This window comes from Amblyomma mixtum, unplaced genomic scaffold, assembly GCF_055824585.1.
Source record: "Amblyomma mixtum isolate Tamu unplaced genomic scaffold, ASM5582458v1 scaffold_13, whole genome shotgun sequence".
In the NCBI taxonomy this organism is placed as follows: domain Eukaryota; kingdom Metazoa; phylum Arthropoda; class Arachnida; order Ixodida; family Ixodidae; genus Amblyomma; species Amblyomma mixtum.
This window is the reverse complement of record NW_028317662.1, coordinates 1,210,540-1,234,233: the sequence shown is the minus strand read 5'-3', so window position 1 is coordinate 1,234,233 and position 23,694 is coordinate 1,210,540. Positions and strand designations below refer to the sequence as shown.

General features: G+C 45.0%; 1 protein-coding gene across 1 annotated transcript; it reads left to right on the top strand.

Annotated features, from left to right (window-relative positions):
• Positions 1 to 7,233: 7,233 nt before the first annotated feature.
• LOC149324852 (kunitz-like toxin PcKuz1) lies at positions 7,234 to 23,260 on the top strand. Its single transcript, XM_089565222.1, has 3 exons — positions 7,234 to 7,303; positions 21,414 to 21,443; positions 23,100 to 23,260. Exons 1-3 carry the CDS (start codon positions 7,234 to 7,236, stop codon positions 23,258 to 23,260), a joined length of 261 nt encoding a protein of 86 aa, XP_089421348.1.
• The last annotated feature ends 434 nt before the right edge of the window (positions 23,261 to 23,694 follow it).

Here is a 23,694-nt window from a genome sequence, read left to right as displayed (position 1 = left end):
TAAGCGAGGCTTGGATTGGTTCTCTCTGTAAGACAAGATCCTTTATTATTTTTATTTCTTGTTAGGTTGCCCCAACCTAATGTATGTAAGACGAGATCAAAGTAAGTACTACATTGAGTTGTATGCTTTGGTTAAAACTGGATTAGTTCTAGGCTAAAACGCTTGTTTAGCTTAGACGGGGCCAGACGAGGGCAAGCGCCTGTTGTATCTAGAGCCTAACCACCCTAGTTCAGCACTGAACTCCATGGCTCTGACAGCAAAGATACTCCGCTGCTGCTATTTATGCGCGCCTGGACGCGTGCCGTCACGACCTAGCACGTGAATAGCCGATGTGGACTTCGTGAATAGGTGCACCACCGCCCAGGCGCCTAACAAGTGAACACGTGAACACCATTTGTGGAATTTGCGCTAAGGTGCGCCGCTGCTGCAGGCGCTGACGGCACGGCCTAACACGTGAACACCGTATGTGCACTTCGTGCCAGGCGCGCCGGTGCTACTTATTGGAACTGCCTCAAAAGGTATGGAACTGCCTCAAAGACATTATTGGAAAAACTAGCACCAAGATACCTAACGTTCTTAAAATTGATGGTGTTGAGTATAAGGACACTTGTTTGGCCAATAAATTTAACACTCATTTTGTAAACTCTGGGGCTACGACACAACAGGTGTTAGATATTGATGGACTTGACAAATACATATCTCCTAGTGTGGTTGATTCATTGTTCCTTACTCCATGCAGTGAGCTTGAAATTATTTGCTGTCTTAGCTCTTTAAGCAAAAATGCTGCCCCAGGGAACGATGATATCAAGGCTCTGCCTATAGCATCTGTTGTTGACCTCATATCTCGTCCTCTGCAGCATGTATGCAATAGCTCGTTAGCTACAGGAATCTTTCCAAACAGCATGAAAATAGCAAAGGTGGTGGTTTTGCATAAAGGTGGTGCGCATGATGATATTAACAATTACAGACCTATTTCAGTACTGCCATTATTTTCTAAAGTGCTTGAGAAAGTGATAAAATCACGCCTAAGTAAGTTCTGTATTGAAAGAGAGCTTCTTGTGAGGCAGCAATATGGTTTCCGTCCAAATAGCTCAACTGAAATAGCCCTTCTGAATATTAAAAACAAGGTTATCAATAATTTTGAAACTAACCGATTCACGTTAGGTCTGTTCCTTGATTTCAGAAAAGCGTTTGATTCTATTAAACATCAAATATTATTTTATAAACTTCCTTTTTTTGGAATCCGTGGCGTTGCTCTCAATCTTATTCGTAGCTACCTGACGGACAGATACCAATTTACAAGCCTTAATGGACATTCTTCTATTCTAGAACCGATTGCATATGGTGTTCCACAAGGTTCAATCCTGGGACCCTTGCTGTTTATAATTTATATTAATGATATTGTCCTCATACCAAATACACCCGATATTATACTTTATGCAGATGACACCAGTGTGTTTTTTTCAGGAAAACAGTTATCTACACTAGAAACCTTCGCGAACTACATGAGCTTTCATGCTGGCTCCGGATAAACCAAATGCAATTGAACGTTCGGAAAACAAAGTGCGTAATGTTTAAGCCGCGAAATAAACCTGAAGATTGTAATATCCAGGTCAAGTACCAAGACTCAGCCCTTGAACGCGTTTCCATTTATAAGTTCTTAGGTGTCTTATTTGAGGAAAACTTAAGCTGGACTTCTCATATAAATAAGGTTCACACAAATATCTCTAGATCTCTAGGCATTTTGTATAAAGTGAGATATTTGGTTCCCAGCTCTATTAAACGTCAGTTGTATTTTGCTTTAGTACAGTCTCATTTACATTACTGTCTGTTAATCTGGGGCACCACCACCAAGACAAACTTGCACAGGCTTGAGATATTGCAAAAACGAGCTCTGCGTTGCATAGAAGATGTAGGTCCGCTAGAACATACATACCCATTATTCTTAAAACATAATTTACTCAAGATAAACGGACTATTTCAACTAAAGCTTGCATATCATATTTATCATGAAGTCACCCGTGACCCAGTTTCCTTTTATGCTTTATACTTCCCTAACAATAAACCTTATGATTTCAGGTATAGTCATTTTCAAATGCCTCTGATGAGAACGAATTATGGTATGCAGCACATTGATTACTTAATTCCTGATTTACTTAATAAACACCCACGTATTAAGGAACTTCTGCAGGAGCCTCGTTCCCCCCGTAACTTCAAGAACAATGTTAAAATGTACCTTCTGTCCCTATCTCCTCCATAAAGTGTCCAGTTTCTAGTTTTTTTTTTTACTCGCTGGGTGTATGTCCAGGTTCGCTATTTTTGGTTTTGTTGTCCTAAAGACGTAGGAGGCATGCAATGCGGTTTTTCATTGTTTTTGGTTTGCGTGCTATTTCTCCCCTTGCCTGTATGTTAATTCTGTGTATCTCATTGTTTGCTATTTCAATTTTTTTGTTTTGTCCTAGCTACATTTTAGCTATGCGTTGTTTTTTCCTTCATTTTTCATTGCATCTGTGTTAATTATGTGTAAGTCATTGATCGTTACATATAATTCATGTAGTACGTTTGCGATGTTGTTGCTTTTCTTGTTTTTTCTTTGTGTACTTTACTGTGTAATTTGCCACCCCCCTGAGCAATGTAACGGGTGACGGGGCCACGTCAGGCAAAAAATGAATTGCCTTGTGCCCCGTCACCTCTGACAAATCGATGTCAAAATAAACTTCACTTCACTTCAGTTTAGGAGGGCGCGACGTCATGGCCTAGCATGTGAACACCGCATGTATACTTATTCCTAGGCGTGCCAACGCTCCTTCTCTTATAGACTTGGTTAAAGATGGCGTTACGTACGCCCTGTCACATAAACGCCCCGTTTAGGCTCCACGGCGAGCCCAAAGTCGATCAGGTGACCAAATTGTGGTTGACCTTGGCACGCCCTTGACACCCCTGATTTGGCCTTGATTTGACCTTGAAATGACCTTGATCCTTCACCTTGCCTCCTTTACCTGTCCAATTCATTGACCATTGGTCGGACTATTGATCATCCACAGGTTCTCCAAATGAATAAACTGAAGGTTTGAGAGGTAAAAACGTAGCGCAAAGAGACAAGGACACAGAAAGACAGACAACACACCCAGACAATACCCTTCTGAAGGTTTGACCATGGCTCAGTCTTGAAGGTCATCGACAACGCACGGTGGTCTCAGCCCGAGAACTCTAGTAGTGAAGCTACCGCTTAAGAAGAAGACGTGCCGTAGTGGAGGTCTCCGGAATGATTTCGACCACGCGGGGATCTTCAATGTGCACCTAGATCTCAAAGCACACAGGTGCCTTAGGCGTTTCAACGGAGCCGCGGCAGCGTAATCGAATATTGAATTTCTTGTTTTCCGATGTCCGCTGCAGTGCTGAGAGAGAAAATAGAGGGCAAGGCTTCTAACGAATCAAAGAAAGCGTAACCAAAGATAAAAAGCGCGATGAGGAGGTGAAGCTTTTTGACGTGGCTTAGAGTGGAAATGGCAAGGGGATAAGGTGCATCAGTAGAATATTGCTCTTCTCGAGGAAGGATAAGAGGGCTGAGAGTAAGCATGAGAAGCAATGTTTGCTGACTCCTGCTTCATAATTACTAGCTTATGGGCTACGGTATGCTCTCTAATACGTGGTGGGTGGTAAGGCCACACTCCCCTGGATTAAAAGGGCTCAATCGCCTGGTAGAATGTCTTACGCCTGCCGCATTTAGGGCATCTACGTTGCCGCATTTAGGGCATCTACCCGCAACGCTGATGATTTGACCGTCTTTAAAAGGTATCGGAACCAGCTAACGAAAAAGCTGCGCACTGCACGTAAAGAGTACTCGCGTTTTTTGGACGACAAAAATGTGCCGAGTGAGTTGCTTTGGGACAAATTAAACACGCTACTGCGTCGCGATAACCAACGTAGCTGCATTTCTAAACTAACAATTAATGGCAAAGTTTTGCATGAGGAGGAACTGGCTGATGCTTTCAATAAATTTCTTACAAGTATGAGTACTCCACGCAGTTCCTCAAATGCATGTCGGTATATCAGCACGCGGAATGAAAAATCAATATTTCTACAGCCAGTGAACGAACAGGAAGTAATTTCAACAATAACAAAATTAAAAAACAGCACCAGTAGGGATATCGACGAAATTCAAATAAAACCAGTAAAGTATGTCGCAGATGTAATAGCACCAGTTCTAACGCATATCTTTAATAAATGTCTGACGACATCGACATTTCCGGTGAAAATGCAAACTGCAAAAGTAGTAATGCTTTTTAAAAAGGGAAGCCGAAATGAATTGGGCAATTACCGTCCGGTGTCTATCTTACCTATATTTTCTAAGCCTCTTGAAAAAATAATTCACTGTAGGCTTGTAAGTTTTGCTGACCACTGCGAATTAATAACAAAACACCAGTTTGGGTTTAGGAAGAATATGTCTACTGAATTAGCTCTGCTTCACCAGAAAGAGTATATTTTAACGCAGTTTGAAAGCAAGGCAATAGTAGTCGGCCTATTTGTCGATTTTTCCAAGGCATTCGACTTGGTGAACCATGATGTTCTGCTGCAGAAGTTGGACTTTTACGGTATACGAGGGTGTGGATTACAGTTATTACAATCATATTTATCCCATCGATGTCAAGTAGTCCAAATAAACAACTCGCGATCACCAGTCCTGCCACTGCTTTGTGGTGTCCCACAGGGCAGCATATTGGGCCCCTTGCTATTTAACCTGTATATTAATGACATTGTTAACATCAACCGGAACGCCAAATTTATTATATATGCAGATGATACTAGCATATTTTTTTCTGGTAATCACATCGATAAACTCATCACTGATTGTAACGACACCATAGTCCAACTGCAGCAATGGTCGTCATCCAATTACATGAAGATTAACGAAAATAAAACAAAAGCAGTTGTCTTCCGGCCGAAAAATAAACCTGTTCCTCCTCATGCTGATATTGTTTTAAACTCTCATCCTGTTGACATTGTTGACCATTTCAAATGTCTTGGTGTGATATTCACTGCCAATATGTCCTGGGAATCTCATGTGAATTTTGTATTAGTGAAACTTGCTCGAATAACCGGTGTAGTTGGTCGTCTCCGATATATGCTTTCTACTAAAACAAAAATATTGGTCTATAATTCTCTTTTCTGTTCACACGTCAACTACTGCCAGCTTGTGTGTGGCACAACTACATTCTCTAACACACAAAAAATATTCCATATGCAAAAACGGTATCTACGTCACGTGTACAATGCTGGCTACAATGCAACTACTGCAGAATTTTTTCACAGTGCTCATGTTATCACAGCCCACAAGCTATATCGTTACCGTTTGAGTGCTCGGTTTAAATATGAAGTGAAAAAAAATATTCACAGCCTGGATGCCTTGGCACATTTAGAAGGAAATGCTAAATGTTATCAGACTAGACATGGAGAAAACTGGAAGGTTGCTGTACCACGCTTGAATTCTGGTATGGAGCGATTGTGTTATTCTTTGCCATCTCTGTTAAACTACTATCAGTCACTGAATTTTGATTTATTTAGTTGTTCCACTCTTTAACTTAGAGACATGTTTGCCGATTGACTAACCTGATTTTATCTATTCTGATGTTTGTTTTACCTAGCTCAGGACTTTTTTCCTTTGTTCTGCACTGATGAAGTGTCTTGATTTGTTTATTGTTTTTTCATTATCTGGTGCTGTCTGCACGCTGCCTTATATTTGGGGCTGCGGACTCGTCAAGTTGCCAAGTGGCAGCTTTTTTTCCGTAGCCCTCCATCTGTAGCACCGATGGAAATAAAGATTTGATTTGATTTGAAGCTTGTCCTCGAAGCACGCTGTTCAGCCAAGTGCTGCGCATGTTTCGACGCTTAAACTTTCTCTGCCAACGCTGACTGCGAAGTGCATAGAGGGCGGATCTTCAGGTTTGTCTCCACCTCATAAACAAAACCTGCTTTCGTGTGCTCAGCCTTTCGAACCCCACAGACAAGGGTAGTCGGGCATGAGTTCGCCTAATGGTTTAGATACTGTAATTTGTTCGCTACTAAACGGTACGCGTCCGATCAGGCAGCAAAGAGTTCCTATTCATCTGCAGCACAACGAAGTGGATTCGAAAAAGTTGTGCGTTTCTCTGCTGTTTTCGATTGTTGATACAATTTCTCCTATTGCTCCATGCTTTCTTGGAATATTTTTGCATAGTGCTCCTGTTAATGTCTTGCTTGCCTGCTGCCATGCCTAGTGTTCCTCTTACTTTCTTGCTTCCCTGTTGCTCATGCCTGGTATTAGTCTTGAGTTCCTTATTTCTGGAATGGTCAATCAGCGTCAACTTTGATCAGAAAAGTGGGCCTGGATTTCAGGTGGCAGCACATCGCGTTCCCCATTATTACTTGCGGAGCTACTCGACAGATGGCAGCAGGTGTGAATTGCAAACCCTGTGTCCCACCTTGCGCCTGGGCGCCATGCTGGGAACTTGACGTGTGCTTGTGTAAGCTGGAATATGTAGCGGGCTGTAGTTGAGTTGTGTTTTGACAACAATAAACGCTATCATTGCTCTCGTGCCTCTACCTCAGACACCTCACCCAAGCGTTGTGTTCACATCATCTCGCGCACCGCCAAAGCAGCGCCATACGGCGCTTCGTGGTTCGCTTGAATCCCACAGAGGAAAGGCTGGAGCAGCGAAACATGGCCGAGGAGCGGCCACGTTATCAACGACAGTATCGTAACCTTCACTTGGCTCTTAGTTCAAAGCCCTTGGGCAACAGTCTATGTTCGTTCTATTTACAGTTCATGTGCCCCCACGTGGACCTCATCGAGGCTGAAATGGCTTAAACACAAAAATGTCGGCTGTGTTACTGAAATATCCCTGAACATCTACCAGGTGAAGAGTTATGGCTTTGACATAAAAGCAGTGCTCACTTCCCTCTAAAGTTATTACCGCACGTGCTATGTTGCTGTTGAATTTGACATCGTGCTCCGGGTTGAAAGAGCTACTGGCTACGTATGTCTGTATATTTAATACTAGAAGTTAAAAAAACGCACAGCGATAAAGGTTGCACCCGGCCGCACGTGGGTAAACAGACAGGAGGTATACCACCCATAAAGAAACGTTTTGATTTTATTCGTGATATGCGCTTCTTGCTTTTCACGAGGGCGCTCGTTCAGTGTATAAAAGATGAAGCTTTTCGCCAGGGTTTTGAATTCTTGCAGCAGAAGCCATGAACGCAGTATTCTCTTCAGTCATCGTGGCAGTTTTCCTCGCTGCCCTTGCAAGTTGTCAAGACTGTGGTAAGATTTTGTTTCCATAGATTGTATTTTGTCCGCATTTGAGAAGAAAACGGCATTGCACGCGAAAAGTCTTGTAAATTATCAGCACTGAGAAACTTTTTCGAAAACTCATCATTCAAGGACAATGTTTTTCTGTCATGACCACGATTTTATTTTCTGGCTGAATAATCCACAGAAGATGGACCGCTTGAAAAGCGGAACGTCCTACATTGCTCCTCAATTGCGTTTTTTTTTGGTATGAATAGCAGTCAGGAAAGGTGCAACGATATTCAAAGACCAATGAAAAGTAACATGACTGAGAAGATCAGAAATACGCTACATAAATGTTACAGAAAACGAATTTCAGCTCTCAATGAACCTAGAACTCATTCCGCTGTGAATATCTCATATAACTATAATCCGATAGAAATTGGTTTATTCCGGTTTAATGTCCCGAAGCAACTCAGGCTATGAGGGACGCCGTAGTGAAGGGCTCCGGAAATTTCGGCCACCTAGGGTTCTTTAACGTGCACTGACATCGCACATTAGACTGGCCTCTATAATTTCGCCTTCATCGAAATTCAGCTGCCGTGGCCGGGATCGAACCCGCGTCTTTCGGGTCCGCAGCCGAGCACCGTAACCACTAAGCCATCGCGGCGGGGCAATCCGAGAGAAATAGCAAATATACCATAATCGGTAATAAGTAAGGATTTGATCCTGTGGTTGTGATGTAATGGTGCTTAGTTTTAAGCTTCCTTATTGCTTGTTTTTCATGGTAGAGAGAGGGTGCGGTAGATGGTCCTTGGCGATCACAAAACGAACAAGGGAGGGGAAAACCTCAGGTTGCTAGAGCCAACGTTTCGACAAGGGGACTTGTCTTCGTCTGGATTGCTTGTTTTTGTGCGTTCTATTGCTTAGTACCAAAACCATCCAAAATACTCTGAGAAAGCACCCACTTGCGAATAGGTGAAGAAAATAAAGTACATAATGCGAAAACATAAAAATAAGACAAGCTTAAATCCCACTCACGCAAGAAATCTGCATTTTTGAAGAGACGAAAGAAATTTCAGGACAAATGCACCACAAAGAGTTTTCATGGTCCTGTGTCCTCTTGGAACATTGTACGTGTTCTACCACCTAGTTGAGGCTCCCGCTACCTGACCACATAGGCCATATTTGAGGATTCACATACAAAAAACTTGTTCAACCATTTCCACGCTTCGGGTCTCGGCTCCGCGGCCTTCATTATCCGGAGTCTTGAAGAAGGACAAGCTTTGCTGAAAACGTCAAACCGAAATAAATTTCTTCCTAAACCAAGCATTTCTCAACCTCACATATATATGTCTGTATACATAATGATAAAATATGCAGACACACAATCTAGAATATAACAGGAGTTTCCTGATGTTTCGACTGGGTAGCACGCATCTTTATTGTTTCATACCAGTATTTGTACGGGTTGGGAAGAGGCTTCTAATATGCATGCGACGTAGAACCTCAAAAGAAATCCTAAAGCAAAAAATGCTGCGAAAATTTCACGGACGCTTGTTTAGCACGGAATGAGTCACAACCGACAAGGATGTCCGGTAGCCGCTCTCTGGGCACAGCACAAAACAGCGGAAAGGTTACACGCCCTGCAGAATGCACAAATAACACTGGCTATTCCAGTGCAGTTTCCGGCAGGTTCACCGTCCAGGACACTTCGAAAGGAGGCTGGGGTAGTTGCTGGCACCACAAATACGCTCTCCCCGTCACCCTCTATTCGAGCAGCCTCTGAGATAGTAAGCATGGAGGCTGACACAGAACACGTACCGGGAAGAAAACGTGGTACCTTAAACATGCGTCCCAGCCTTGGGACTGCCTCATACCTCTTCAGTTAAATGCGTATCCATATCATAAAGAGGACCATCGTGTTTTCTTCCAAAAGGTGTTCCGAGCTGTTCGTCTATGTACCAAAGCAGAAAGCCAAGCCTTAAAATTCTTCTCTTACTTCGACACCGCTACCTCACTCACGGCCTCCACACGCTCTAAAGGATGATATTTCGTCACTTTGTGAGCCCTTTAACAAATCTTCTCATGGGAAGACTTTTTTTACTCCCGTCACCATCAGCGCCGTATACTTAGCGCCGACGCCTTTGCACTGCGGCGACTTTGCCGCTTTTTTCTGTCCAGTTTCGTCTTCATGGTGCTACCGTTAATCCTCCTTCACCCTTCCTGCTCATTCCTCAACCTTTCTTTTTTCCGTCATCTCCGTAATCCGCCCCTCCCCTGTGCTTTTCTCCGCGTTTTCTGCTCATAGTAAGTTTCCGTTTTACAGTTCTGTGCACTTCTGAACTCCTTAAAAAAGCTAATGTGAAACACTGCGGTTGTCAAACCCTGGTAGAAAACTACAGTAGATGCCTCTTCATCTCTCTCTCTCTCTCTCTCTCTATATATATATATATATATATATGGTAAACGTAATTGGTTGCTAGTTTAAAATAAGATGCGAAATTGAGAAACGCTTCGTTTATTGGGAGTCGACGTTTCGGACAGAGCCTGTCCTTTTTCAAGACTGAAGTTACATGGTTCTTGCTTCTCTTCTTAAAGGGTCTTCATCTGTACAGGTGTTCGACACCTGAGCCAAAACAAGCCGACGCTGCAGAAGGAAGAACGGCTCAGGGAAGAGAAAAAAAGAAAAAATTAACCAAAAAATACACAAACGGGACAGGGAGTGGGGAGGGTAAATGTCGTCGCCCGCCACCCACGTATGCGGTCGCGGGGAAAAAGAAAAAAGGAAAAAAGGGGAGAAAAAAAAGAAGAGCGGGAGGGGAATATGGACAGAGAACTGAGTTCTAACACAGCGGACAGCTAGCAAAGTGTATAGAGACAAACAGTGGCCGACGCACAGCATAGATTTGAGATGCACTCAAATGTTGTCCACTTAAACGAGTAAACAAGATACAATGGAGCAAAAGGGCGGGGGAAAAAAAAGAAAGACTTCCGCCATGTGCAACTTCGTTGGCAGGATGAGTCAAGGTGGGCAGAGTGGAATTTAACGAGACACACGTGGAGTGTACCTGCACACACCCACATAGGACACAAAAAAAGAAAAGAAAAGGCCGGAAACGGAGGCGACTTTGGGGAAGAATCGTCGCGTGGGGCCACTATGAATGGCGGGGGTGCTTAGGTTCTTTGACGGCGCCGCTGTCGTCAAGATGGTCGAACGGGGGAAGGTAAGAACGCTGTGGGCGATGAGGCCATCGGTGTAAGCGTATGGGAGAAAGCTTGCGAGGCCTGTCAGGCCGGCACTCCAAGGTCAGTACTGGATTTGAGGGGGCGTATTGAAGACAAAGCGCCCAGGTTCTCATTAATGCTTTGGGCAATTGTTCCAAACTTATAAATAAAGTACGACTCGCGTTGCTCCCGTTCCCGGGTGTTGTTGAACCCACCCTGTAAGACTGTTAATTTAAGTGCTTCAAATGGGTGTTTTTTGTCATTAATGTGTTTTGACAAGGGGAGGTTAGGTAGAGATAGGGCATGAGCGCGGTGGTTATTAAAGCGAAATCGTAGAGGGTTAACCGTCTGCCCAATGTACTGCATACTGCACACACCACATTCTAGGAGGTAGATAACGTTGGAGGGGTCACAATTAAAGTCGCCATTGATTTTCCATTTAAAACCTGAGGCTGTGCTTATCGCACAGCTTGTTGTTTGCATATGTTTGCAGACGTGGACTCTACTTTTGGCGCAGGGTCGGCAACCCAACCCAAGGTGGTTATGTGTTTTTGAGTGTACGAGAATGTTTTGAATGTTTTTCGGTCGTCTGTAGACTACGTGAGGGGGAGTAGTGAAAATTTTTGCGAGGCGCTCGCTTTGTTCGAGAATGTTGAAATGTTTTTTAAGGATTTTGTTTACGTTGGGGGGATTACCTGTGTAGGTGAGTACCAAGTTTGACCGGTGATCTGTTTCTTCGCTGCGTCGACGTCCATCTAGTATTTCATCTCGGTTGAGTTTAGATGCCCTTATAATTGCATCGTCGACAATGGCGGGGGGATATCTTTGCTTGGTGAGGACTTCTCGCATGCGATTGGAATTTCTCTCGAAGTCTTGATCTTGTGAACAGATTCTTTTAAATCGGTGTGCCTGAGAGTATGGGATACTTGTTTTGGAGTGGCGAGGATGACAACTTTGAAAGTGTAAGTATTGTTGACGGTCCGTCGGTTTTCTATATACGCTCGTGTTAAGTGAGCCTTCCGTTACCGAAATATGGACATCTAGGAAGTTAATTGAGTTGTGGGAGTACGCGTGAGTGAACGATATGTTGGGGTGGACAAGGTTGAATTGTTCAATAAAATGTAGGAGTTCTTGCTCTGTGTCAGTCCAAATTAGAAAAATGTCATCCAAATAGCGTTTGTATAGGATGGGCTTGATGAGAGAATCTTGCAAGAATTTAGATTCAATACTATGCATGAAGATGTAGGCGTAGGCGGGGGCCATCCTTGTACCCATGGCTGTGCCATTAATTTGTAAGTAGTGTTGATCGTTGAATTCAAAGTTGTTGTATTCGAGTACGATTTTCGCAAGTATTTCTAGAACATGTGTGGCAGGAGACTCCTCTTTTCTATCTTGTCTGTACGCTTCGGTCAGAGATCTGATGCCATCGGAATGAGGAATATTAGTGTAGAGTGAGATTACATCTAATGTTACCAGAAAGGCACCTTCCGGAAGTTTAAGGCCTGCTATTTCGCGAAGGAAATGGTTTGTGTCTCGTATGTAGGATGGGTGTGTTGTTGGAATATGCCTGACTAATGTGTCAATGTAACTGGAAATTGGTTCTGTAATCGTGCCAATGCCAGATACTATAGGGCGGCCAGGATTATCCTTTTTGTGGATTTTCGGTAGTAAGTAAAATCGACCTGGCGACGGGTGCGGTGCGATGAGGGCTTTAGATAACCTTACGGTTATGTCCCCTTTTTGCGCAAGCTGATCCAGAGTCTCTGCTATATATTGTTGGTATTGTGGAGTTGGGTCTTTTTCAAGAAGCTGGTAGAAGCAAGTATTAGAGAGTTGTCTGAAGCCTTCCTCAATGTATACTTCACTATCCATTACTACTATACCGCCTCCTTTATCTGCTGGCTTTATGGTTACATCTGTCCGTCTGCTGAGAGCCTTCAATGCGTCCCGTTCTTTTTTGGACAGGTTCGGTCTCCCAGGAGTGTGGCTTTTGTAAGCGTGAATTATGTCGTTCTGGACCGCATTAATATACATATCCAAGTGTTTGTCTCTTCCCATGTTAGGAGTCCAGTGTTGGTTTGTAACGCAGAATTCTCTGCTGTCTGCACTAAGTTGGAGCCTATCACAAAAGTATTCTTTCAGTCGCAACATTCGTGCAAAATTGTCCAAATATTTTAAAACTGAGAATTCATTGTATTTACTTTTGGTGGGGCAGAACGTAAGACCTCGAGAAAGAACTGATTTCTCGTCAATTGTTAGGGCGCTGGATGATAGATTAATAATGCTATCCTGGAAACCGGACCCAGAGCTTGTAGCAACGAGTTTATCATTAGTGGCTGCTCCCGTTCCAGAGCGTTCTGATTGTGTTGTCGGTATTAATGTCGTTTGTGTCGTTGCGTTGAATTTGTTGTTGGGGCTTGCCGTAACAATGGGGTCATTATTAGTAGCTACCTCCGTTTCGGATTCTTCGCGTTCAGCTGGGTTTGTCCACGCGAGGTGTGGTATCCCGTCCCTAATGAATTTTTTGCGTTTTATCTCGCGTACCTCGCGGGTTCTCTTTTCCTTAAAGAGCGTAAGTTCGGTGGCCTCAGGCGCGGTTAGGGGAATGTGTTGACGAGCACGACTCTCTTCTTTTTTCAGAGCCCCCAAGACCCTCTCAAAATAGCCAATCGTAACTCCAAGCAAATCCAAAGAGGCAGATTCTAGTACACGATTCCAATTATCCTTTTCCTCATCACACATGTTACCCATTGATGGTGTTAGTGAAATTTGTACACCTTTTGGTGCGATTTTGGATTGCATATAGATCTTTAGGCTATGGATATGGAGTTCGTGCCTTATTCGTTTATCCACGATTTTTCTCAACTTTAAAAATTTTGAATTATTTGAGGAGGGCTGTCGGTAGGGTGAGAGAGAGAGAGCCGGCGTACTCACGCGGCCTGATTGTCAGTGTTGACGAACGCGTTGTGCGGAACCACATCGCTTTCGGAGATCGTAGCGAGACAGAGGGGTGCTTGGGATTTCCGGTCTCGAGCTGGTGTCGGCACCCATGTGGCCTTCCACCGTGGAAGGCGTTTGTCGCTGTGCCTGGTCTGGATGGGCTGAGGCTGCGCCGGTGCTTGCTGGAGTCTTCGAGCGGTTTTCGCTGGGTTTCTGTGCTGTGCTTCGGGAGGTTGGTGTATCTTGGTGGTTATCCTTGGATGGAGGTTGCTGCTGGTGGGGTCCGGAGCGTAGGACTCTTGTTAATTCGGGTCTCTCGGTGGTTCTCTTTCGTGTCGCTTCCCTGGAGGAGGTAGCGGGTATCGTGTTGCTTTCCACATTGGGAAAAGGTGGCCGCGTTGGTGTTGGAAGTAGGGCTCGGCGGTGGGTCACGGATGATGTCGTACTGTCTCCATCGCGCGAAAGCCTTGGGTGCTGTAGTGGCATCTTGGCCCGACACCCAGGTGTTCGATGCTCCTCCACCTGTCGATGCATCTGAGGTGTGGTTGGGGAGTTTTCACCTTGGCTGTCCTTTTTCGGGCGGCTGGTGAGGACCTCCGAGTAGCTAGGAGCTGCTCGATGCTCCATGGTGGGGTGGGTATACTCATCTGTTGTCATTAGATGGTCCTGCCACTCTGTCAGGCGATGCCGATGGTAGTCGAGGAGCAGGTTGTAAATCTGCCACGCCAACACCGAAACCCCACGGAAACTAGGATGCACTCCATCTGCAGCGAGTACACTGATTGGGGGAAAGACCTCCAGAGAGTGGTTAAGAAAAAATTACCGACAATTACGTTACTTCCTAATGCGAAATTTGAGCGCAGCAAATAAGCTGTTTCTCCTTTTCGATAGACTGAGGCAAAGAAATCGAGCAACACATGTATGCGCTATCACAGAATTTTTTTTTTTATTTTTCACACGTATTCGCAATTTCGGCTCGGGCGGTGCACATATACAGATCCGCCGCCACCGATCTGGCTCTCTGATTGCCACCGCACAGGGGTTGCATTGGAGGAGGAGCGAAGAAAGGAATTAAGTTCGAGCCGGCGCTTTGACAACCGGAGACTCGCAGGAAGAGGGGGGAGGGGGGCGGCGTGTACACCCAGCGGCAAACGATGGGGGCAGAAGCGCGCGCAGCATGCGGACAACACGATAAAGGGAGGAGGGAAGAGATAGCAGCGACTGACTGATGCCGCTGACGCCGATAGCACTGGGGGGATGAAAGGGGGGCGGAGCTGGTTACGAGGCCGACGACGACGCGAAACCCAGGAACGGACGCCAAAGAGCTGCGCTCTAAAAACACATTCTGTTCTCGATGACAAAGTTCAACCAGTTGGCGATTGAAGCTCTCAGCCCGGCGATCGACTCGGTCCACTGACCGCCAGTTTCTAGAGCGTCGCCGGCGGTTTGGGGCGCGTGGCAGAACTAATGTTGCGTAGATGACTTGCACTTGAGGCCGTTCCGTGCGGATGATGTTAAAGGCCTCGGCGTACCGCTCAATCGCAGTCCGGATGTCGTCGCTGATCAAGTCATTAGCCCCCAAAAATCCGCTCACCAATGGAGGCACAAAGTCCACACCTCAGATGCATCGACAGGTGGAGGAGCATCGAACACCTGGGTGTCGGGCCAAGATGCCACTACAGCACCCAAGGCTTTCGCGTGATGGAGACAGTACGACATCATCCGTGACCCACCGCCGAGCCCTACTTCCAACACCAACGCGGCCACCTTTTCCCAATGTGGAAAGCAACACGATACCCGCTACCTCCTCCACGGAAGCGACACGAAAGAGAACCACCGAGAGACCCGAATTAACAAGAGTCCTACGCTCCGGACCCCACCAGCAGCAACCTCCATCCAAGGATAACCACCAAGATACACCAACCTCCCGAAGCACAGCACAGAAACCCACCGAAAACCGCTCGAAGACTCCAGCAAGCCCCGGCGCAGCCTCAGGCCATCCAGACCAGGCACAGCGACAAACGCCTTCCACGGTGGAAGGCCACATGGGTGCCGACACCAGCTCGAGACCGGAATTCCCAAGCACCCCTCTGTCTCGCTACGATCTCCGAAAGCGATGTGGTTCCGCACAACGCGTTCGTCAACACTGACAATCAGGCCGCGTGAGTACGCCGGCTCTCTCTCTCTCACCCTACCGACAGCCCTCCTCAAATAATTCAAAATTTTTAAAGTTGAGAAAAATCGTGGATAAACGAATAAGGCACGAACTCCATATCCATAGCCTAAAGATCTATATGCAGTCCAAAATCGCACCAAAAGGTTTACAAATTTCACTAACACCATCAATGGGTAACTTGTGTGATGAGGAAAAGGATAATTGGAATCGTGTACTAGAATCTGCCTCTTTGGATTTGCTTGGAGTTACGATTGGCCATTTTGAGAGGGTCTTGGGGGCTCTGAAAAAAGAAGAGAGTCGTGCTGGTCAACACATTCCCCTTACCGCGCCTGAGGCCACCAAACTTACGCTCTTTGAGGAAAAGAGAACCCGCGAGGTACGCGAGATAAAACGCAAAAAATTCATTAGGGACGGGATTCCACACCTCGCGTGGACAAACCCAGCTGAACGCGAAGAATCCGAAACGGAGGTAGCTACTAATAATCACCCCATTGCTACGGCAAGCCCCAACAACAAATTCAACGCAACGACACAAACGACATTAATACCGACAACACAAGCAGAACGCTCTGGAACGGGAGCAGCCACTAATGATAAACCCGTTGCTACAAACTCTGGGTCCTGTTTCCAGGATAGCATTATTAATCTATCATCCAGCGCCCTAACAATTGACGAGAAATCAGTTCTTTCTCGAGGTCTTACGTTCTGCCCCACCACAAGTAAATACAATGAATTCTCAGTTTTAAAAGATTTGGACAATTTTGCACGAATGTTGCGACTGAAAGAATACTTTTGTAATAGGCCCCAACTTAGTGCAGACAGCAGAGAATTCTGCGTTACAAACCAACACTGGACTCCTAACATGGGAAGAGACAAACACTTGGATATGTATATTAATGCGGTCCAGAACGACATAATTCACGCTTACAAAAGCCACACTCCTGGGAGACCGAACCTGTCCAAAAAAGAACGGGACGCATTGAAGGCTCTCAGCAGACGGACAGATGTAACCATAAAGCCAGCAGATAAAGGAGGCGGTATAGTAGTAATGGATAGTGAAGTATACATTGAGGAAGGCTTCAGACAACTCTTTAATACTTGCTTCTACCAGCTTCTTGAAAAAGACCCAACTCCACAATACCAACAATATATAGCAGAGACTCTGGATCAGCTTGCGCAAAAAGGGGACATAACCGTAAGGTTATCTAAAGCCCTCATCGCACCACACCCGTCGCCAGGTCGATTTTACTTACTACCGAAAATCCACAAAAAGGATAATCCTGGCCGCCCTATAGTATCTGGCATTGGCACGATTACAGAACCAATTTCCAGTTACATTGACACATTAATCAGGCATATTCCAACAACACACCCATCCTACATACGAGACACAAACCATTTCCTTCGCGAAATAGCAGGCCTTAAACTTCAGGAAGGTGCCTTTCTGGTAACATTGGATGTAATCTCACTCTACACTAATATTCCTCATTCCGATGGCATCAGATCTCTGACCGAAGCGTACAGACAAGATAGAAAAGAGGAGTCTCCTGCCACACATGTTCTAGAAATACTTGCGAAAATCGTACTCGAATACAACAACTTTGAATTCAACGATCAACACTACTTACAAATTAATGGCACAGCCATGGGTACAAGGATGGCCCCCGCCTACGCCAACATCTTCATGCATAGTATTGAATCTAAATTCTTGCAAGATTCTCTCATCAAGCCCATCCTATACAAACGCTATTTGGATGACATTTTTCTAATTTGGACTGACACAGAGCAAGAACTCCTACATTTTATTGAACAATTCAACCTTGTCCACCCAAACATATCGTTCACTCACGCGTACTCCCACACCTCAATTAACTTCCTAGATGTCCATATTTCGGTAACGGAAGGCTCACTTAACACGAGCGTATATAGAAAACCGACGGACCGTCAACAATACTTACACTTTCAAAGTTGTCATCCTCGCCACTCCAAAACAAGTATCCCATACTCTCAGGCACACCGATTTAAAAGAATCTGTTCACAAGATCAAGACTTCGAGAGAAATTCGAATCGCATGCGAGAAGTCCTCACCAAGCAAAGATATCCCCCCGCCATTGTCGACGATGCAATTGAAAGGGCATCTACACTCAACCGAGATAAAATACTAGATGGACGTCGACGCAGCGAAGAAACAGATCACCGGGCAAACTTGGTACTCACCTACACAGGTAATCCCCCAACGTAAACAAAATCCTTAAAAAACATTTCAACATTCTCGAACAAAGCGAGCGCCTCGCAAAAATTTTCACTACTCCCCCTCACGTAGTCTACAGACGACCGAAAAACATTCAAAACATTCTCGTACACTCAAAAACACATAACCACCTTGGGTTGGGTTGCCGGCCCTGCGCCAAAAGTAGAGTCCACGTCTGCAAACATATGCAAACAACCAGCTGTGCGATAAGCACAGCCTCAGATTTTAAATGAAAAATCAATGGCGACTTTAATTGTGACTCCTCCAACGTTATCTACCTCCTAAAATGTGGTGTGTGCAGTATGCAGTACATTGGGCAGACGGTTAACCCTCTACGATTTCGCTTTAATAACCACCGCGCTCATGCCCTATCTCTACCTAACCTCCCCTTGTCAAAACACATTAATGACAAAAAACACCCATTTGAAGCACTTAAATTAACAGTCTTACAGGGTGGGTTCAACAACACCCGGGAACGGGAGCAACGCGAGTCGTACTTTATTTATAAGTTTGGAACAATTGCCCAAAGCATTAATGAGAACCTGGGCGCTTTGTCTTCAATACGCCCCCTCAAATCCAGTACTGACCTTGGAGTGCCGGCCTCACAGGCCTCGCAAGCTTTCTCCCATACGCTTACACCGATGGCCTCATCGCCCACAGCGTTCTTACCTTCCCCTGTTCGACCATCTTGACGAGAGCGGCGCCGTCAAAGAACCTAAGCACCCCCGCCATTCATAGTGGCCCCACGCGACGATTCTTCCCCAAAGTCGCCTCCGTTTCCGGCCTTTTCTTTTCTTTTTTTTGTGTCCTATGTGGGTGTGTGCAGGTACACTCCACGTGTGTCTCGTTAAATTCCACTCTGCCCACCTTGACTCATCCTGCCAAAGAAGTTGCACACGGCGGAAGTCTTTCTTTTTTTTTCCCCCGCCCTTTTGCTCCATTGTATCTTGTTTACTCGTTTAAGTGGACAACATTTGAGTGCATCTCAAATCTATGCTGTGCGTCGGCCACTGTTTGTCTCTATACACTTTGCTAGCTGTCCGCTGTGTTAGGACTCAGTTCTCTGTCCATATTCCCCTCCCGCTCTTCTTTTTTTTCTCCCCTTTTTTCCTTTTTTCTTTTCTCCCCGCGACCGCATACGTGGGTGGCGGGTGACGACATTTACCCTCCCCACTCCCTGTCCCGTTTGTGTATTTTTTGTTAATTTTTCTTTTTTTCTCTTCCCTGAGCTGTTCTTCCTTCTGCAGCGTCGGCTTGTTTTGGCTCAGGTGTCGAACACCTGTACAGATGAAGACCCTTTAAGAAGAGAAGCAAGAACCATGTAACTTCAGTCTTGAAAAAGGACAGGCTCTGTCCGAAACGTCGACTCCCAATAAACGAAGCGTTTCTCAATTTCGCATCATATATATATATATATATATATATATATATATATATATATATATATATATATATATATATATATATATAGCGAAGTATACGCTTCGTTAAAGGAAACATATTTATTCAACTCGACGTTTCGATCGGAAGACCGATCTTCTTCAGGACTCCTGAAGAAGATCGGTCTTCCGATCGAAACGTCGAGTTGAATAAATATGTTTCCTTTAACGAAGCGTATACTTCGCTATATATTCTTATAAGCAGTCTAGTACTTCACGCTTTCGCAACCTATATATATATATATATATATATATATATATATATATATATATATATATATATATATATATATATACATATATATATATATATATATATATATATATATATATATATATATATTGTAATGGGTTTTTCGGGTACAACGCACAAAGCACAGCTCGACACAAAGCACAAAGCGCGGAACGGCGTTCACGGACAGGCACTGGTTCCAACGGCACCAACAGGAAGCGCGCGCTCGCCGATAGCCGTCCGGCTGCCGCGCGGGCACTTCTTCTTCATCACAATGGCCCCCGGCGAAGGAGGAGCCATCCTGGCTACTCACGGCGTGGTACACATCACGGGTTCGTGGTAGGGCTTGAGGCGGCTGATGTGAACGGTTTCACGGCCACGGCGGCGGTGGTCAGAGGAGGGTGTCAAAGGTTCCACAACGTAGTTCACGGGGGAACTCTGACAGACAACACGGTAGGGGCCGTGATATTTGGTGAGGAATTTGGACGACAGGCCAGGAGGACCAGAAGGGACCCAGAGCCAAACAAGGGAGCCGGCGGGTAGGTGGGCAAAGGGTTGACCAGAATCACGCCGTTCTTTCTGACGATGTTGGTCGTCAGACGTGAGGGATCGGGCTATTTGGCGGCATTCTTCGGCGTACTTGGCGATTTCAGAAGCAGGCGAGCAGTCAGATGCGTCAGGATGGGAGGGGAGAATGGTGTCAATCAAGCAGGTAGGTTCGCGTCCATAAAGGAGGAAGAATGGCGAAAATCCTGTAGTAGACTGGACGGCGGTATTGTAGGCGTACGTCACAAATGGGAGTACGAGGTCCCAGTTAGAGTGGTCGGGAGTGACATACATAGTGAGCATGTCACCGAGCGTCCGATTAAACCTTTCGGTCAGCCCGTTCGTCTGAGGATGGTACGCCGTGCTTGTTCTGTGAACTACGCGACATTCTTGTAGAAGCGCCTGAACAACGTCGGATAAAAACACGCGGCCGCGATCGCTGAGAAGCTCGCGGGGAGCACCGTGGCGAAGAACGAGGTTGCGAAGAATGAAGAAAGCGACTTCTCTGGCTGTAGCCGTCGAAAGAGCGGACGTCTCGGCATAGCGCGTAAGATGGTCGACAGCGACGACAATCCAGCGGTGACCAGAAGTAGAAGGCGGCAGAGGCCCATAAAGGTCGATGGCCACACGATCAAACGGACGGGCAGGACAAGGTAAAGGCTGCAATGGCCCGGAAAGGCGCTGCGGTGGTGACTTGCGGCGTTGGCAGTCAAGGCATGAGCGAATATACTTTCGTAGAAAGGTATACATGCCGCGCCAGTAGTACCGGTGCCGAAGGCGCGTGTATGTTTTTAAGAGACCAGCATGGGCGTTCTGGGGTTCCGCATGAAAATATGCGCAGATTTCAGCACGTAAGTGGCGAGGTATGACAAGCAGCTATCGGCGAGCGCGCGCTCCCCGATAGCAGTCCGGCTGCCGCGCGGGCACTTCTTCTTCATCACAATATATATATATATATATATATATATATATATATATATATATATACACTAAAGCATAGTGTAGGATATATAAAGCTAAAGTATAAACAGCTGACATCTGCAAGGCATCACCAGGCCGCCGCAAGTCTCTTGGCACAGCCATACTCGAGGAGCCCCAGAATCCAGAACGCCAGTTGTGCGAAGTATGAGAATGATGCTAACGTATTTAGGTAGATATGCGCTCCACCAACTCAGAAGTCTTTTTGTATTTGAAAATGTTTAAAAAGTTTCCCGCTCTACAGACAAAGTTTGCTCTACTTTGCTGTTTGTGCGAGTTTTAATTTCTTTACAAAAGAGTAGAGCTCAAAGCTTGATCTAATTCCCCCCAAAATTATGAATTTCTTCTTTCAGAGGACCCTCCAAAATGCACCTATCCAGACGGTATGTGTTCGAGTTTTATATATCTCTGCTATATGGTTTCAGTTTTAGAATTCTCTCTACTTTCTCGAGCTAATCAATGTTGCTCAGGTCATACAGAATATCTCTGTGCAAAACGAGAAGTACACTGGCACTTTGGGAGCGTGTGTGTTGAGAGGAATGAGGAAGAAATTCAACCATTACTTCAGATTATTCCAGGAGTTGAAGACGAAGCACGAACTCGCTTATTGAACCTAGAATGCTAAATAAGAAGCGTGGAAAGCAGAAGGCGGCCAGGCCTTGCACACAAGCATTACATGCTGTGCAGAATTCATGATTAACAGTTTTCATGGAATGTTTCCAGCAAACATGCATATAGGCAGAATCTCCTAATATTGCAACCTCGGATAATTGGTTGGTTGACAGGCTTGGGGGTTTAAAAGCTCGAAAGCTCGAAAAAAAGCTCGGGTTTTACCATTCACAAGAACTAGCTACGGTCGTCAAAGACTTAATTACCAACTACCGTATTTACAAAACCAGTTAATTGAAGCAGGCGTAAACCTCCGTGAAATCACCATCTCCTCTCTGCGTAGCATGATTGTTCATTTGATTAAGTGCTAATACATCAACTCCTGTTTTATGAATTGCTCTCCACCCTTTTTGTTATTTGATGACTGGTCGTCTACTGTGCTGATACCCCTTTTTCGTTGCTGATACCCCCTTTCGATTTCTGTGTATTCTGTTCGCTTACAGACATTGCTTATATTGATGTTTTTGTTCATCTATGACTTGATGTTCAATTTAGTTCTTCGTTTTATGTTCTTAATGACTTGATGTTCAATTTAGTTCCTCGTTTTCTGTCACTGCCGTCTGAACAGGAGAGGAGAACTCCGTCAAGCGGATAGCCGCTTTTTTTCTCCCCTCCTCCATCAAATTGTATTTGATTTGGTGGAAATAAAGCATTAGTATTATTATTATTATTATTATAACAAGGATGTATATATTATATACTAAACAAATACGGTACATACTACACACATTACTTTATACTGTACATTTTATGCGCCATTTAAAATTCCTGCCTGTTTCTAATTACGTACTCAGGCAAGTTACGTATTTATCGCAATAGGCGATGTCATAACCGTACCATAGGATTGTTCATACGCAATGCTTTCTCTGTGGAGACCTAGCTACCCATCGTAAAAAGCGGATAAAATTTTGCGCACTTTAAGTTTGCATCCCAGTGTCGTTAGTTGATACTTGTCGGAGAATAAAAATCACGTTCTACTCTAAACAATCAAGCCATATCAATGTTTAGGAAATGGGGGGTCTCCATATCTTATTTGAGTGCAGCGCTTATTTTGATCACTTCGAGCTGCCTTTATTTGTGCAGAAGAGCCTAATTAATCCTTCTGAAGTATTGGAACTGTGTGGGATTAGTGGGAAGTAACAGAGTGAATTAAAAACGACAAATCAAAAGCCAATTATTAATTTTTAACAAATAACACGATACCAATACACAGAAGCAGTAACACGCCACTGCAATAAGCATGAACTCTTGCCGTTTCTTAAGGGCGTTACCATGGAAGATGTAGAGCGGGATCAGGAACGAAAAATGTGTGAACGTTAATGCTCAAAGTGGTGGAGTTATGTCGAGATTATGGTGCCTCTTCCATGCAGGTTGCAAGGAACCTCAAAAAGTTGGGCCGTGCAGGGCCCTTGAGCCGAAGTACTATTTCAACTCTACGACCAACAAATGCGAGCCTTTCAAATGGGGAGGATGCTGCCCAAACTGCAACAATTTCCAAGAGCAGGAGGAATGCGAAAGAAACTGCCTCTGATAATAATAACATGCAGCTCGCAGTCTGCTCTCTGTGATATGCGTGGGCCAAAAACACAGACAGCATGAAGAAATAAAAGTTAAAAAAATGTTTGCATTGAATGCTTAGTTGCTGCACGATGTCGGTGTGCCATGCTTGTGACTTATTAGGTGCTATACCAAACTTCTGACTGCCATTCTATATTCGAGGCGCAGTGGAAAGCGGAAAGCAATGAATGGCCTTCATTAGGAATTTTGCGGTGGGGGTGCCGATAACTTTACACGTCTGCGATACAAATTGTCCTTAACCGAAAGGAATCTACGGTCCATCATCTGGAGTATAAGAGAACCACATCTGCCATTGTCTCTAATCTGCTTTAGTTCTGAATAATGCAGCATATGAAACACGCATATGCTTTGACGGCTGCTCCGGTTAAGCAACTACTGACTGGGGAA

Bases quoted from the DNA above. Each gene is read 5' to 3' on its own strand.
- LOC149324852 (XM_089565222.1), top strand. From the start codon at position 7,234: ATGAACGCAGTATTCTCTTCAGTCATCGTGGCAGTTTTCCTCGCTGCC. The intron at 7,304-21,413 runs GTAAGATTTTGT...TTCTTCTTTCAG, and splicing joins TGCAAGTTGTCAAGACTGTG to AGGACCCTCCAAAATGCACC. The intron at 21,444-23,099 runs GTATGTGTTCGA...TCTTCCATGCAG, and splicing joins AAAATGCACCTATCCAGACG to GTTGCAAGGAACCTCAAAAA.